Source organism: Betta splendens, chromosome 13, assembly GCF_900634795.4.
Source record: "Betta splendens chromosome 13, fBetSpl5.4, whole genome shotgun sequence".
Lineage (NCBI taxonomy): Eukaryota > Metazoa > Chordata > Actinopteri > Anabantiformes > Osphronemidae > Betta > Betta splendens.
In genome coordinates this window covers 19,674,348-19,689,861 of record NC_040893.2, presented here as the reverse complement: position 1 = coordinate 19,689,861, position 15,514 = coordinate 19,674,348, and the positions used below count along the sequence as shown (strand labels likewise).

At 52.5% G+C, this 15,514-nt stretch overlaps 2 protein-coding genes across 4 annotated transcripts in view; both read left to right on the top strand.

The window, feature by feature from the left end:
• LOC114867483 (mitogen-activated protein kinase kinase kinase kinase 5-like) overlaps nucleotides 1–8,081 on the top strand; it is a 21,330-nt gene extending 13,249 nt beyond the window's left edge. Inside the window, exons 10-32 of one of the 3 annotated variants that reach the window (XM_029170153.3) lie at nucleotides 1,980–2,042; nucleotides 2,377–2,458; nucleotides 2,543–2,659; nucleotides 2,750–2,831; nucleotides 3,069–3,121; nucleotides 3,203–3,249; nucleotides 3,328–3,369; nucleotides 3,467–3,487; nucleotides 3,568–3,601; nucleotides 3,682–3,835; nucleotides 3,945–4,033; nucleotides 4,275–4,316; nucleotides 4,551–4,629; nucleotides 4,704–4,780; nucleotides 4,864–4,924; nucleotides 5,308–5,410; nucleotides 5,506–5,564; nucleotides 5,655–5,755; nucleotides 5,919–6,096; nucleotides 6,167–6,235; nucleotides 6,311–6,403; nucleotides 7,041–7,167; nucleotides 7,467–8,081. In XM_029170153.3, coding sequence (XP_029025986.1) covers nucleotides 1,980–2,042; nucleotides 2,377–2,458; nucleotides 2,543–2,659; nucleotides 2,750–2,831; nucleotides 3,069–3,121; nucleotides 3,203–3,249; nucleotides 3,328–3,369; nucleotides 3,467–3,487; nucleotides 3,568–3,601; nucleotides 3,682–3,835; nucleotides 3,945–4,033; nucleotides 4,275–4,316; nucleotides 4,551–4,629; nucleotides 4,704–4,780; nucleotides 4,864–4,924; nucleotides 5,308–5,410; nucleotides 5,506–5,564; nucleotides 5,655–5,755; nucleotides 5,919–6,096; nucleotides 6,167–6,235; nucleotides 6,311–6,403; nucleotides 7,041–7,167; nucleotides 7,467–7,563 — 1,870 coding nt within the window. In that variant the 3' untranslated portion in view covers nucleotides 7,564–8,081. Of the gene's footprint in view, nucleotides 1–1,979; nucleotides 2,043–2,376; nucleotides 2,459–2,542; nucleotides 2,660–2,749; nucleotides 2,832–3,068; nucleotides 3,122–3,202; nucleotides 3,250–3,327; nucleotides 3,370–3,466; nucleotides 3,488–3,567; nucleotides 3,602–3,681; nucleotides 3,836–3,944; nucleotides 4,034–4,274; nucleotides 4,317–4,550; nucleotides 4,630–4,703; nucleotides 4,781–4,863; nucleotides 4,925–5,307; nucleotides 5,411–5,505; nucleotides 5,565–5,651; nucleotides 5,756–5,918; nucleotides 6,097–6,166; nucleotides 6,236–6,310; nucleotides 6,404–7,040; nucleotides 7,168–7,466 lie in introns of all 3 variants that reach the window. The other 2 variants (XM_029170152.3, XM_055514179.1) reach the window with 2 other exon arrangements.
• Nucleotides 8,082–8,224: 143 nt separating this feature from the next.
• Nucleotides 8,225–13,254, top strand: zmp:0000000529 (WD repeat-containing protein 20). The gene is made up of 4 exons (XM_029170154.3): nucleotides 8,225–9,139; nucleotides 10,246–10,428; nucleotides 10,699–12,111; nucleotides 12,315–13,254. Exons 1-4 carry the CDS (start codon nucleotides 8,729–8,731, stop codon nucleotides 12,360–12,362), a joined length of 2,055 nt encoding a protein of 684 aa, XP_029025987.1. The 5' UTR covers nucleotides 8,225–8,728; the 3' UTR covers nucleotides 12,363–13,254.
• The last annotated feature ends 2,260 nt before the right edge of the window (nucleotides 13,255–15,514 follow it).

Sequence of the window (15,514 nt, the reverse complement as noted above, 5' to 3'; positions counted from 1 at the left end):
CCTCTCATTCACTCAGCCCCCAGCCTCTTATCCTCTCATCCCTTCATTCCTTCAGCCTCTCATCCCCTCATCCTCCTATCTTCTCATCCACTAATCCCCTCATCTTTTTATCTTCTCATCCTCTCATTCCCTCAGCCTCTCATGCTATCATCCTCTAATCCACTCATCCACTCATCCCCCCAGCCTCCTATCCTCTCATCCTCTCATCCCCTCAGCCTCTTATCTTCTCATCCTCTCATCCCCTCAGCCTCTTATCTTCTCATCCTCTCATCCCCTCATCCTCTCATCCTCTCACCCTCTCATCCCCTAATCCTCTTGTCCCCCTATCCTCTTGTCCCCTCATCCTCTCATCTCCTCAGCCTATCATCCTCTCATCCCCTAATCCTCTCATCCCCTCAGCCTCTCATCCTCTCATCCCCTCTTCCCCTCATCCTCTCATCCTTCTGCCTCTCATCCTCTCATCTCCTCATTCTCTCATCCCCGCATCCTCTCATCCCTTCAGCCTCTCATGCCATCATCCTCTCATCAACTCATCCCCCAGCCTCTTATCCTCTCATCCTCTCATCCCTTCATTCCTTCAGCCTCTTATCCCCTCATCATCTCATCCCCTCATCCTTTTATCTTCTCATCCACTAATCCCCTTATCTTCTTATCTTCTCATCCTCTCATCCCCTCAGCCTCTAATGCCATCATCCTCTCATCCACTCATCCCCCAGCCTCTTATCCTCTCATCCCCCCAGTCTCTCATCCCTTCAGCCTCTCATGCCATCATCCTCTCATCCACTCATCCCCTCATTCCTTCAGCCTCTTATCCCCTCATCATCTCATCCCCTCATCCTTTTATCTTCTCATCCACTAATCCCCTTATCTTCTTATCTTCTCATCCTCTCATCCCCTCAGCCTCTCATGCCATCATCCTCTAATCAACTCATCCACTCATCGCCCCAGCCTCTTATCCTCTCATCCCCTCAGCCTCTTATTTTCTCATCCTCTCATCCCTTCATCCTCTCATCCCCCATTCCTCTCGTCCCCTCATCCTCTCATCTCCACAGCCTCTCATCCTCTCATCCCCTAATCCTCCCATCCCCTCAGCCTCTAATGCCATCATCCTCTCATCCACTCATCCCCCAGCCTCTTATCCTCTCATCCCCCCAGTCTCTCATCCCTTCCTCTCATTCATCCTCCTCTCTCCTCCATCCCCTCATTCCTTCAGCCTCTCATCCCCTCATCATCTTATCCCCTCATCTTCTTATCTTCTCATCCTCTCATCCACTCATCCCCTCATCTTCTTATCTTCTCATCCTCTCATCCACTCATCCCCTCAGCCTCTTATCTTCTCATCCTCTCATCCACTCATCCCCTCAGCCTCTTATCTTCTCGTCCTCTCACCTGGGTCTAGTTCACATGGCAACAAAAGCACTTTGGCTTCTTCACAGTTAGCTTCATGTCCAGTTCATGGTTTCACCAAATGCAAGGTTTCAGCAGCTGTTTCTCATCTCATCTAAAGGCTTCTTCAGGTCTGACCTTTAACCTTTGTTGACCTACGCGTTAGTGACGCGGTGACTTGGTGTGTCAGGGGTCACGTGAGTCACCGCGTGAGACGCAGTGAGACGCGTGGGCCGATGACCCACAGGTGACGTCTAAAGCGAAGCCCTGGTTTGGGCTCAGCTTAAGACGAAGCCAGATCAGCTTTTATGAAGGTTGCGTGAAACCGACTCCAGGCCTCACACACGAAGGCCACAGCTCTGGAAACATTTGTACACGTGCTGCATCCATCCAGCCTCGAGCTGTTTCCCCTCACTGCAACAAACACCCCAGCACGTGGACGTGTCAGCACACGCAAGTGTTTCCACCGCCCACACGCACACGAAGCATGAAGCCGTTATCAGTCAGTCCATGAAAGGACACACGTCTAATGCAGATGATACGACGCCGACCGACAACCGCTCAGTAACTCAGAACCTGCGTTTTGCCTGCAGGGTCCTGTTTCTAATGTCAAAGAGCAGCTACCAACCTCCGAAACTGAAGGACAAGTCGAAATGGTAAAGAAACACCTGATGTGATGCGATGCGATGCGATGTGGTGTGATATATGATGTGATGTGATATATGATGTGATGTGATGTGATATGATGTGATGTGATATATGATGTGATGTGATATATGATGTGATGTGATGTGATATATGATGTGATGTGATGTGATATATGATATGATGTGATGTGATATATGATGTGATGTGATATATGATGTGATGTGATGTGATATATGATGTGATATGATGTGATATGATGTGATGTGATATGATGTGATATGATGTGATATGATGTGATGTGATATATGATGTGATGTGACATCATGCTGTGTGTGTTGGCAGGTCGCCTGCGTTCTACAGCTTTGTGAAGGCCATGTTGGTGAGGAACCCCAAGAAGAGACCGAGCGCCTCCAAGATGCTCTCAGTCAGTTCAGCTTCTGAATTTTAAACTTTTCATAAATAATGACAACAAGCTTTTGTTACTCACCTGCGCCGCTTCTCTCGGCAGCACCTGTATTTGAGCCAGCAGGGCCTGAACCGAGAACTGACTCTGGACCTGTTGGAGAAGTATCGACATCCTGAGAAGCTGAAGACGTGTGCGGGTTCAGAGGACGAGGACATGGAGGTCCGAACCCCAGTCCTGCTCTCACGGGTCGATACCTGAGAGGAAGCTGCTCAGGTGCTAATGAACGAATCCTTGTGTCTCTGCTGAAAGGTGTCAGTGTCTGGATCTTTACGGAGGATCCAGTCCATCAGCAAACACAACCAGGCGGAGAGGACCAACTCTGACATAAGCTGTGAGTGAGAGGAGCCACAGTTTGATGGTCTCCTACAGAAAACAAACGGTTTAATAGTTTAGTAGAGTAAGAAAACAGCTAAAACACTGACCACTGATCAGATCCTCAGACCACACCTCCTTCCTGTTTTGGCTCATTTGTTGCTGCTGACAGGAACACGAACAGATTGTGTCATTCCTCTTGTTTCTTTTGATGCAACGTTGTGCGTGACTGACATCAGTGTTTGTTTCTGCTCAGTGGAGCAGATTTACACCCAGAGGCCGGTGAAGAAGGACTCGCCCAACGTGACGGTGAGGAGCAACCTCCGTCTGCAAGGCCTCTGTCCACACAAAATCAGGCAGTTGAATGTGTTTGTGTGTCATTTCTTGCAGTTAAGACTTTCAGTGGAATTAAGCCACAGTAACATGAGTCCTATGAGGTAAATGAATGACAGCCCGGTCACACGTATCATCACGTGACGCGTGCTAAGAATCACGTTTCTCTCGTTTCCTCCCAGAAACCAGGACTCGGACTCAGACGACTACGACGACGTGGACATGTAGGAAAACAGTATTTTACAAAGAAAAATGAACTTGACTTTCTGCACTGATGTCACTGACTCACTGACCTGTGTCTCTGTCTCTGATCCACCTCAGCCCGACGATACAAGCCTCCAGGTAGGAACAAGCACTGAGTCACCTCTGTTTTTGACTGCCTTTGCATCGTGAGACTGAGTGGACTCTCTCTCTGCCAACAGAGCTGCAGACGTGCCCCCTCCGCTCCCCCCAAAGGTGGACACGCGTACATTAATTACACTGTGTCTAAAGCAAAGCTCTGTTGTAGTTTCTACATGATGTGCTGGTGTTTGCAGCCCAAAGCCCGCACCAGCTCAGAGGAGAGCATGGCGGGAGAGGACGAGCGTGCGAGGAAGCCGTCCTCCCTCCTCGCTCCCTCGCCCCTCACCAGAACCTCCAGCGGGACGCATGCCCGGCCCACGCCCAAACCCAGAACCTCACGGAACTCAGGTCGCTCACGCTCAGCTCACGTCTGGAAACGAACAATCCAGCTGCTGCTGCTTTAGAATACATGAACTGGTTTCTAATGTGTGTGTGTGTGTGTGTGTGTGTGATCCAGACCCTGTGCAGCTTAACAACATCCCTTCAGACCCCACCCCCCCTGAGCTCCCACCTAAAGGCATTCGCAGACAGAAAACCCCATCAAAGGTGGAACATCAAACTCAGCTTAAAAACATGTGATTTGTTAATTCACTTAAGTGAATGTTAATCTTATAGCATTTCAGTGTATGATTTTGAAGATGTTCCCACTATAAGAGCCAATAAGCATCTTTGTGTGAGACGATGGTCACCAACACAGAACGGAACCGATCCGTACACTGACAGATGTTCTGAGGACCACGCTTTCTTCTCTGCATCTCCTCTCACATGTTGCTTCCGTTCCTTTCAGAGTCCTTCAGGCTGCGTGAGCCCCGTCAGGAAGAAGCCTCCTGTGAGTTCCTCTGCTGTTGGATGTTGGCTCGTCTCATTTGTCACACCAGACACATGAGGAGGCTGCGTGTTAACATTCCTGTACAACCTCATCCACAACTATTAAATGTTTGCTGTGCTAAAAGAGCCACAGCAGCGTCCAGAATTCAAGCAATAGCCTGGACCTGTCATTTCACTGTACAAAGTCCTCGCAGGGAGGAGGTGAATCCTTCAAAGTGCTTCTGTCTCTGTGCAGGTCTACTTTAAGAAGATCTTCCACGGCTGCCCTCTTAAAATAAACTGCTCAACCACCTGGGAGAATGCAGCCAACAAAGGTTCTGCCACGGCACCGACACGTTCTCCAGCCTTCAGTTTCCTCCTCTGACCAGTGTCTCCTCTCGCTCCTCAGATCAGCATCTCATCGTGGGCTCAGAGGAGGGAATCTACACCCTGAACCTCAACAGCTCAGAGGCCACGATGGAGCTGGTAGGAGCTTTATCTGCATGGGCTGCTGCTCACACTGTAACAGTAGCACAGCACAGTGAATGGCCGTGTGCTTTCTCCCCCAGCTGTATCCTGGGAAGTGCACCTGGGTCTACACCATCAACAACGTCCTCATGTCTGTGTCAGGTAAGATGTCAGCCTCAGGTCGGCTCTCAGCTTCCGTTCCCGCGTTGTCAGGAGATATTTGCATAAAGGGGTTCAACGTGTATGTGTGTGTGTGTGTGTGTGTGAGTGTGTGTGTGTGTTCGCATGTGTGTGTGCGTGTGTGTGTGTGTGAGTGTGTGTGTGTGTTCACACGTGTGTGGGTGTGCATGTGTGTGTGTGTGTTCACGGGTGTGTGTTCACGTGTGTGTGCGTGTGTGTGTGTGTTCACATGTGTGTGTGTGTGCATGTGCGTGTGTTCACATGTGTGTGCGTGTGTGTGTGTGTGTGTGCATGCATGTTTGTGTGTGTGTTCACGTGTGTGTGTGTGTGTCTGCCTGTCTTCATCACGTCTGGCTTGTTTACAGGTAGGTCGTCACAGCTTCACTCCCATTCACTGAAGGAGCTGTATGAACAGGCTCGCAGAGACCAGAGGATGGTTGCCTTGCCGACTCACAGACTGTTACCTAGGTAACACCAGTCTCTGGATCCATTTCACATGTGACGGATCGTTCTCTATTTGTTTGATATAAGTATTAAAGCCAAATGACGTGTTTTGCATTTAGGAAGTATGCAGTGACGTGTAAAATACCAGACACCAAAGGCTGCAGGACCTGCTCAGTGGGTGAGTCCACGTTTGTGTGTGAGCTCAGACTCCAGTGCTGCTTGGAGGACTTGAAGCACCTCCACCGGGTGGTTTCTCCGTGTGCAGCAGGTGGCGTGCAGCAGAGTTGGGCGTTCCTGTGCTGCGCTCTGGAGTCCAGCGTGCTGCTGCTGCAGTGGTACGAGCCCATGCACAAGTTCATGCTAATAAAGGTACGGGGTCGAAAGTCAGAAACCTGAATGCATTTCATGATGTGCTGGTTGGAGGTGGTTGAAGCAAAGTGACTCCACGTTACGGACGGCGTGATGTGTGATAAAAGCACAGCTGGCTGCGTTTGATGATGATGATGATGATGATCCTCCTCTGTTCGGGCAGCACTTCGACTTCCCGCTGCCCAACCCTCTGCGCGTCTTTGAGATGGTGGTGGCGCCGCAGCAGGACTACCCGCAGGTGTGCATCGGCGTGTCGCGGGGCTCCCTCCACAACCAGCCGCTCAGCGTGGAGTACATCAACCTCAACTCCAACACGTCCTGGTTCACCAACACGGGCCTGGGTGGGTTCTGCTGAGTGCACTGCTCGTAGCATCAGTGGAGCTTCGTTTCTGATGCTTGTGTTTGTTACAGAGAAACCATGTCCAGAAATAGTGCAAGTAAATCAGCTGAGCAGTAACTCGCTGCTCGTCCTCATAGAAAGTAAGAAACGCAGCTTCTGCTTCCATATTTAATCTGTTTCCACCACACGACCACAGAGTCTGTCTGTTCCCACAGAGTCGGTGCTTATCGTGGGTCTGGACGGGGAGTCGAAGAGCAGCAGAGGCCAGACGCATGAAATCACCTTCTCGCGTGACGTGGAGTCTATAGGTGAGAACCTGTGCCGACGCTGAGGCTAACGCCGACGCCAGCGCAGAGGCTAACGCCGATGCAGAGGCTTACGCCGACGCAGAGGCTAACGCCGACGCAGAGGCTAACGCCAACGCCGACGCCAACGCAGAGGCTAACGCCGATGCAGAGGCTAACGCCGATGCAGAGGCTAATGCCGACGCAGAGGCTAACGCCAACGCTGACGCCGACGCAGAGGCTAACGCCAACGCCGACGCAGAGGCTAACGCCGATGCAGAGGCTAACGCCGATGCAGAGGCTAACGCCGATGCAGAGGCTAACGCCGATGCAGAGGCTAACGCCAACGCCGACGCCAACTCAGAGGCTAACGCCGATGCAGAGGCTAACGCCGATGCAGAGGCTAACGCCAACGCCGACGCCAACTCAGAGGCTAACGCCGATGCAGAGGCTAACGCCGATGCAGAGGCTAACGCCAACGCAGAGGCTAACGCCAACGCCGACGCCAACGCAGAGGCTAACGCCAACGCAGAGGCTAACGCCAACGCCGACGCCAACGCAGAGGCTAACGCCGATGCCGAGGCTAACGCCGACACCAACGCCGACGCAGAGGCTAACGCTGACGCTAACTGTCGCTGACTCCGCCTCCCTTTCTGTCCAGTGTACTTCGAGGACACCCTGCTGGCGGTGTGGCGTCACGGCTGGCAGAGGAGAGGACAGGACTTCAGCGAGGTGCTGGAGGAGGTCACAGACCCCAGGAAGGTCTACAGACTGGTGCAGTCCGACAGGTGCTGGACAGGAAATCAGCCTTTGTTTTCAGGATTGGAACAATAAGAATCAAGAGAAAAGCATCTAACTGGAAGGCAGCACTAGGCATCAGGTCACATCCATCTGATAGATGCTTTTATGTCAGGAAGCTGAGATGAGATGAGCTTTGATTTGACCACTTGATCCGTTTGGCGTGTTGTGAAGCTGTCTAATGGGATTTAGATGTAACAGGACCCATTCTGTGTCATGTGTCATAGTGTACAGACCCACACCCTCACTAGGATGCTGCTTTAAATGCCCTCTGTCTGGCCTCCTGCAGGATGGTCGTCTTGGAGACGCGTCAGACCGAGGACCCGTCTGGCATGTCCAACCTGTACATCCTGGAAATTGCTGAGAATTACGTCATGCTGCCGTGAGCCTCCTGTCTGCTGGCGTCCGGCATCACAGTGACTCAGCTCCGTTGAACCCCTCATCCCAGGATCCACGGTCACCGTTACCTCAGACTCGGAGTGTTTGATTTTCTGATGGGAGGAGATGTGTCAGGAGGACGATGGCGAGATGTTGCAGAATCATATTGACCTAAGAATGGTTGCAGTCTTTATCCCTCGGTCTGAGGGAGTGTGCTCCTATTTATGTTTGTTTCTACTTTTTGTTTGTGAGATACACACCAATCTCCAGAATCGCGGCAGCTGAGAAATCCCTAGAGTAATAGTAAGAGACAGTCCTTCCCTCTGACACTAAGAGGAGGCTGTGCTTTGTGTCTTCTGCCTCAGTGTTGTGATCGCAGCTGCAGACCTCCTGCAGGGACTGGAATCTGTGGCTTTCAACGGCGCCGCTGATGCTGCTCACTCTGTATCCGCAGCTTTTTGTCTGTGTTGGATCCAAGGCACACACACTCCATGTTGTTACACTGTAATAAAAGTAATTAAGGCGAGAGGCGGCCTGTATTGATGTACTACTACTCTCAGGACGCACCGGACTCGTTCAGACCAACGCAGCCGCTCTGCATTCCTTTGAAAGCGTTTTCTGGTTAAACCTCGTCTCAGGGTGAAGCTGTTACATCGTACAGGTGTGCCTAATAAAGTGGCTCTGTGGTTTTATGGGTCGGTGTCAGTCTAACCACTTTATTGTGGGTGAACGCCGACAGATAGAATTCTACCAAACATCTGCATGTGTCGGCGGTGCAGATGTTTGCCGTGGTCCCGGTCCGTGTCACCGGGAGGCCGAGCCGAGCCGAGCCGAGCCCCGCCCCGTTCTGCTCTCTGACACATGATCGGGACCGGGTGCGCAGAGCGGGCCGGGCCAGCAGCAGCCGACGTGCCTCACGCGCCCTTTACGCACGGCGGACGAGCGGAGGCAGGACCGGTCCGGATGAAGCTCACGGCGGCTGGCGAGGGCTCCCTCTCCGGGTTCATGGAGCGGCCGGCCGCGGTACCGCTGTAAAATGCGCTGGATCGGACCGGGCGTGCTGGTGCTAGCTGAGCTCAGCCTCTCCCATTTCTGCTCTAGTACTTTTTTCTTGCAGCGCTATTATTTCCAGGTCACCATCGCAGTTTCCTGTGCGGCTTGTTTGTACTAAAAATGGCCGGAGATGGCGGCGCTCTGAAGGATATCAATGAGATTAAATCCCAGTTCCGGACCAGAGAGGGCTTCTACAAACTGCTCACCCTCTCGGACTCGCAACAGCGGGGCGGGCTGCCGCGGGGTCCGTCCGCCGGAGCCACGCTGGGCCCCGGGTCCGGAGCCGGTCCGATACCCGGTGGAGGTGTCGGGCTGCTGCAGGGGCCCGGGGCCGCCGCCGCTGCAGCCGCCGCCGCCGCCGCCTCCTCCTCCTCTGGTGCCGCAGCCAACTCGTCTCCGGGCGGCTTCCTGCCGCCGGTCCGGGTCTCCATGGTGAAGCTGCAGCCCGAGGACCCGAGCGAGGAGTCGGAGCGGGTGTGCTTCAACATCGGCAGGGAGCTGTACTTCTACACGTACACCAACATCAAGAAGGTGAGCTCCGCTAGCTAGCCTCATGCTAGCCTCATGCTAGCCTAGCACGCTAGCCGCGCTGCTAGCTGCTCCGTCGTTCTTAAACGCGGAGGACGCGGCGCTAACGCGCGTCGCGGGCGTGTTTGGAGGCAGGTGTGACCGAGCTCACGGTGACGGAGCACCGTGCGGGCGGATGCGGGATGCGGCTTTGTGCGAGGAGCAAAGTGCGCTGGTTCCCAGTATTAGCTTTACAAACGCAAGGGGATTTAAAAGTGACATCGGTGTGATTTTACAGCCCCTCGCTTCAACGCGACGCCCGTAAGCGGCTAATTCAGCTTGTGCCGTTACAGGTGCTCTGTTTTAGCATCGGTAGCGGAGCTCAGCGTGTTAATGAGCCGTGACGTGACGTGGATGAGTGCGGATGTTGGAGCTGAGTGCTGTCCATCTGGGACCAGACGTTGCTTACATCGGTGCCAACGTTTGCCTGCGTCCGTGTGTTGAGCCTGTGATGGACCGGTCCAGGGAGCCCCGGTCCGGCCCAGTAGCTCCACGCAGGGTGATAATGGATGTGCCGCTGGCTGCTCAGGTGTTGATGGGTGGTCGCTCTGGGATCGGCTGTGAACTGGTGACTGTCATTAGTGGGAACGTCTCCAGAAGCGTGTTGCGTTCAAGTTGCGTTCGTGTTGCGTTCTGACCTTTTGCGGCTTCACCTCCTCAGAATCCAGTGTGATGGATTTTGTGTGACAGTTGAATAAGTACACAAAGCAGCTTTGTTCCTTTATTCAGCGTTTGCTGTAGATCCTGTGAACAGATGAAAAACGTTCCCCTCGCTCGCAGTCGTCACTGCTGTGAAACCTTCCCGTGACTTTTTTTCAAACACGTGCTTGAAGATCATTCGTCATATCGAGATGACACTAATTGATACCTGTTGCTGAGTTGTCAGCACGTGTTTGTAACTGCATTGTTCTAGAGCCGGAACCTCAGGCCTTTAATCCTTGAGCTTGATAAACCTCACCTTCGTACCTGTTGCTGAGTGGTGCTGACGCCACACACAGACTCAGGATCAGCTGAACGACGCCGCCGTGAGGAAACGCAACGTCCCTGAAAGCCTCTGTTTCTCTCCTCAGGCTGTAGATCTCAGTAAACCCATAGACAAGAGGATCTACAAAGGAACTCAGCCAACGTGTCACGACTTCAACCAGTACTCGGCCACGGCAGAGAGCGTGGCTCTCATCGTGGGCTTCTCGGCCGGACAGGTCCAGTACCTCGACCCCATCAAGAAGGAGACCAGTAAACTCTTCAATGAGGAGGTATCTGTCTGTGTGCACTGGTCCTGGCCCAGTGGGAACTGGGCCAGCCTGGAACGCTTGGCCTTTGCTCTCTGTCTGTTTAATGGACTCCGCCTCTCTGGGATTTGGGATTTTTCATCTCGATTTGATTCCTGCATGTGTTTGTTTCCACATTTTGTTTATTTACTTTATTTTCAGATCACAGTTGTTGCATCTTTATCTCTACCCAAATAAATCTCGATCCTGAATCTCGCCTCCTCATCCCCACCTCCCCGTGTTCCTGTCTTCCAGAGGCTGATAGACAAATCCAAGGTGACGTGTCTAAAATGGCTCCCGAAGTCAGAGAACCTGTTCCTGGCCTCGCACGCCAGCGGCCACCTCTACCTCTACAACGTGGAGCACCCGTGCGGCACCGCGGCCCCGCAGTACTCGCTGCTGCGGCAGGGCGAAGGCTTCGCCGTCTACGCCTGCAAAACCAAGACGCCGCGCAACCCGCTGCTGCGGTGGGCGGTGGGCGAGGGGGGGCTCAACGAGTTCGCCTTCTCCCCGGACGGCGTGCACGTGGCGTGCGTGGGGCAGGACGGCTGCCTGCGCGTCTTCCACTTCGACTCCATGGAGCTGCAGGGGGTGATGAAGAGCTACTTTGGCGGGCTGCTGTGCGTGTCCTGGAGCCCCGACGGTAAATACCTGGCCACGGGCGGAGAGGACGACCTGGTGACCGTGTGGTCATTCGCAGAAAGCCGCGTGGTAGCGAGAGGCCACGGACACAAGTCCTGGGTGAACGTGGTGGCGTTTGACCCTTTCACGACCTCCCTGGAGGACGAGGAGCCCATGGAGCTGAGTGGCAGCGAGGAGGACCTCCACCAGGGGGCGCCAAACAACTCCATGCACTTCGGCCGGGTCCGAACCAGCAGCACCTTGTCGCGTCTCTCTCGGCACAGCTCCAAAGGCGGATCGCCGTCGGTCACGTACCGCTTCGGCTCGGTGGGGCAGGACACCCAGTTCTGTTTGTGGGACCTGACGGATGATGTCTTGTACCCACGTCTGCCGCTGTCCCGCGCCTTCACTAACACTTTCGGACCGTCGCTGTCCACCTCGGGCAGCGGTGGGGTCAACAGCACCTCAGGTGGGGGAGGGAACGGCAGCGTCGAGGGCCACCATCACCCACCGAACACAAACACCGGCACCTCCAACCCGCCAACGCTGCCTTTGCCACTCCCGCGCTCCCTTTCACGCTCCAACTCCCTGCCCCACCCCGCCGTGGCCAACGCCTCCAAGGGCCCAGGGGCCTCGGAAGGCGGTGGGGGGAGCGGGGGCGGGGGGGGAAGCAGCGTCGGGGGCAACAGCACCCCCTTCAGCATCGGCCGCTTCGCCACGCTGTCGCTCCAGGAGCGCAAGTCGGACAAGTCAGGCGGCGGCGGCGGCGGCGGCGTGGAGAAGGAGCACAAGCGCTACCACAGCCTGGGCAACATCAGCAAAAGCAACGACAAGATCAACGTGGCGCCGAGAAGCAACCGGCTGGACGGCGCCAAGGTTCTGGGGACCACGCTGTGCCCGCGCATGCACGAGGTGCCGCTGCTGGAGCCGCTCGTGTGCAAGAAGATCGCACACGAGCGGCTGACGGTGCTGGTGTTCATGGACGACTGCATCATCACGGCCTGCCAGGAGGGTCTGATCTGCACCTGGGCCCGGCCCGGCAAGGCGGTACGTCTGCTCCAGTCCCATGCTTCCTGCTGGCTCTCACTTTGTACAAAGCTAAAACGTGCTTCTTGCTGCACTTTGATTTTCTTTAACTCATGAGCTGCAGAGTGTTTCACCTGCTCCTTCGTGTCTGCACCGGAAACTGAAATATGGATTTTCCTTCTGTGATCGTCCCTCGTGTCTAATGCTCCTTTGTGTCTCCTCAGAACTTGACAGCACAGAACGGGAATTCTCCGAGCGGCACCGTGGTATAGCTGGAGGAGCCGCTTTGCACCCGCCCCCTGTTCTTCCTCGTCTTCTCTGGGTCTTGATACCTTTTCCATCCACTCTAGTGTCAAATACGGGGCCAAAAACCAGAAACTGCTCCAACGTGCGGTACAAACCCAGCTGGTTTGATTCCCTTCAATCACAGAGGCCACAGTTTAGGAAACTCTTCCTGAGTAACACGAAGAATTCAAAGGAGTTACGTTATTGGTCCTTTCATTTACAAGTACTTGAAAAGAGCAAAGATCCTTCAAACAGCAGCTGTGCAGTTCCCTCGTCCCACAGTTTCTGGTCGTTCGCTTTCAGTAACTAAACTGAACACGTGCAATAAAGTGGAGAATAGTTTCTCACAGATTTAGGTCAAGTATTGTTAGTTTTAGAAGTTGTAGGTTTTCTTCAATAGAGAAAGTTCCTTCCTCTGATAAAACCAGTGGAACCAGTAACATTATGCAGGTGACAGTATTGGCTTCGTTCTTTTTCTGGAGATTCTGGTGCTTTAATGTTCTTCAGGAAGAGTTTCTGCTTCGGCCTCGTGTTGTTCCCACTTCGTGTGTCGTCACCTTGTGCAGCGAGGAGCCAACGGCAGCCCGTCGCCATCCCAGCTGTTCTGTCCCTTCATGCAACAGACACTGCAAAAGCCACGGCCGCTGTATTTAAGTTATTTATTTTATCACAAGACTGTGTAGTAATTTATACTGTAAATACTGAAAGTACTCTATAAAGACGAAAAGGACACGTGTATGGAAATAATGACTTCACGGTGAGAACTGAAGAGAAACGGGAAGATGAAGAGTATTAATATATGAAGATGCTTCTATTGTACATAGTAACAGGTAAAAGTTGAATGTCTGCCGTTTTAGAGAACATGAAGATGTCAGTGTGTTCCTTTGTTTTTCTTTACTTCCGTGTGACAAAGCGTCTCAGTTTGACCCTGAAGGGGTTAATCCGTCGGTGTTTTGGGTCCAGATGGAGACAGGCCTGCGTCTGTGCAAGGTCAGAGGTCACAGCACGACTCCCGAACAAACGGCTTGGTCCATAACCTGCTCATCAACACATGCACGCACGCACACACACACATGCGCACGCACACACACATACATGCACACGTGCACACATGCACGCACACGGACACACACACGTGCACACGCACCTACACACGCACACACACATGCGCACGCACACACACATACATGCACGCACACAAGCACGCACACACACGTGCACACACACATACATGCACACGCACACACACACACACACGTGCACACGCACCTACATGCACGCACGCACACACACACATGCAGACGCGCTCACGCAAACAGGCCTGAAGGTGCAGCATCACACACTGTCCCGCCTCCATTCCTGTTGCACCTGAATGGCCTCTTGCAGGAATTTGCACATAGAATGAATCCGTCCATCCTGAGCTTCGTGCCTCGCGTTAGGGAACGTTGTCGCCTCCTTTGGTCTGAGCTCGGTGCAGAAACCGATGCCAGACCCCACTTTCCCCAGGTTGTTTAGGAAACGGCTTTAATGACAGATTTATTCCCTTTGTTTGACTCTGGCCATGCAACAGGTACTGATTTAGGCTGAAGGTGTAAAAACGCAGACCATTGATCGATTATCATTTAGGAGCTGTTGAGCCTCAGCGGGTTGAAGGAGCCTTTGTTCTTAAGACACATTTAAAAGCTTGATGCTGCCGAAGGTTGGCTTCAGGAATCAAAAAGCACATGTAGTTTGGGTCTTATGGTATCCTGTTTCCCGTTCCTGCAGTGGGAGGGCGGCTGAGGGGACCTCTCTTTGGATCATGAGCTCACGCCCTGTGAGCAACACACAAACCGCCTGCTTTCTTGCACTCAGCCTGAGCCGTTGCGTCGCGCAGACTTGTCTGGGTCGTCATAGCAACAACATGTCTGACAAACGTGATGAACAGGGCTGGCCTCAGCGTGAGCGATAAATGAATGCTTCTTCACGATGTCGCATCTGCTCAGCTCCAGGTGTTAAAAGAAACGATTCGTGTGATTCTTATCTGGAATTTTTTACAGCCGAAGGGTCAGTGCTGTAATAATGTTGTTATTTGATACAAATACATTCAACCACAAGTGAAGGCTGCTAAACAGAGCTGAGCAGAGAGCAGGTTGTCGTCTTTCTCTTACCTGCAAACAGTTTCTTCTTCAGCTCAGTGTGTGTCGTTTTCCTGGATCTGTACAATCAGGCTGCTTGAACATTCCTCTGAAGGTAAATACAGGAGTTGTTGGTTCAAAGTACCAGATGTCTGCTTGATACATGAGCTTTCGTATCTGAGACAGGGAAGCTGAGACAGATGAGCAGATGCTGGTCTTTAAATCAGACACGCTGCAGTCAACAGTTCTTCATCAAACCTTTGGGTCTAATTCTTTTTGATTGTTGACTAGAACCAACCCACTCATCACAGCAGGATTTTCGCCTCCTGGAACAAACTGAACACAAAATCCTTGTTTCCTGCCCCAGAGTTGAATCAACAAACATTTACATCTACATTTAACCTGACACTACAGATCAGTTTGTGAAACCAGCTCCAGCTGCAGAACTTTTCAGAACCTACAGGAAGGTGATGATGTACTAGATGTCATCACTGAGGTCTCAGTGCGTTGAAGGCCTCTGTGTGTGACTGAGAATCTTCCTTCAAGGAAATACTTTCCTTGCAGTTTATGGCCAGAACCACAGAACCATGAGCTTTTTTGGGGGAAGGACATTTTTAGGTAAACTAGTTCTGGTTTTACTGTTTATTTGAGCCCAAGATGACCGAAGATAATATGTTCATAAAACAGAACCATTAAATGCAACGCCAGAGTTCAGAACCGTTCAAAACAAGTTCGTTCAACACTCAGCAGCATCCAGCCGTCTTCTTCGTTGTTCATTTGGCTTTTCTTCTCCTTTCTGTGTGAATGTGTAAAATATGCATCATCACCGAAGCTTCCACGCGCACCTGATCACACGCCTGTCGTGGAGGTTACACCAACAGAATGACGTCACTGTATCCAGTTTGTTATTAAAACCTTAAACCTGGAACTGTCCTGATGTTCTTCTTTGTTGAGCACTGAACCACGCTCTGCTTTATTATTCCTACACATTTTTTACTGGCTTTACTTTTGCAGATGGAGAT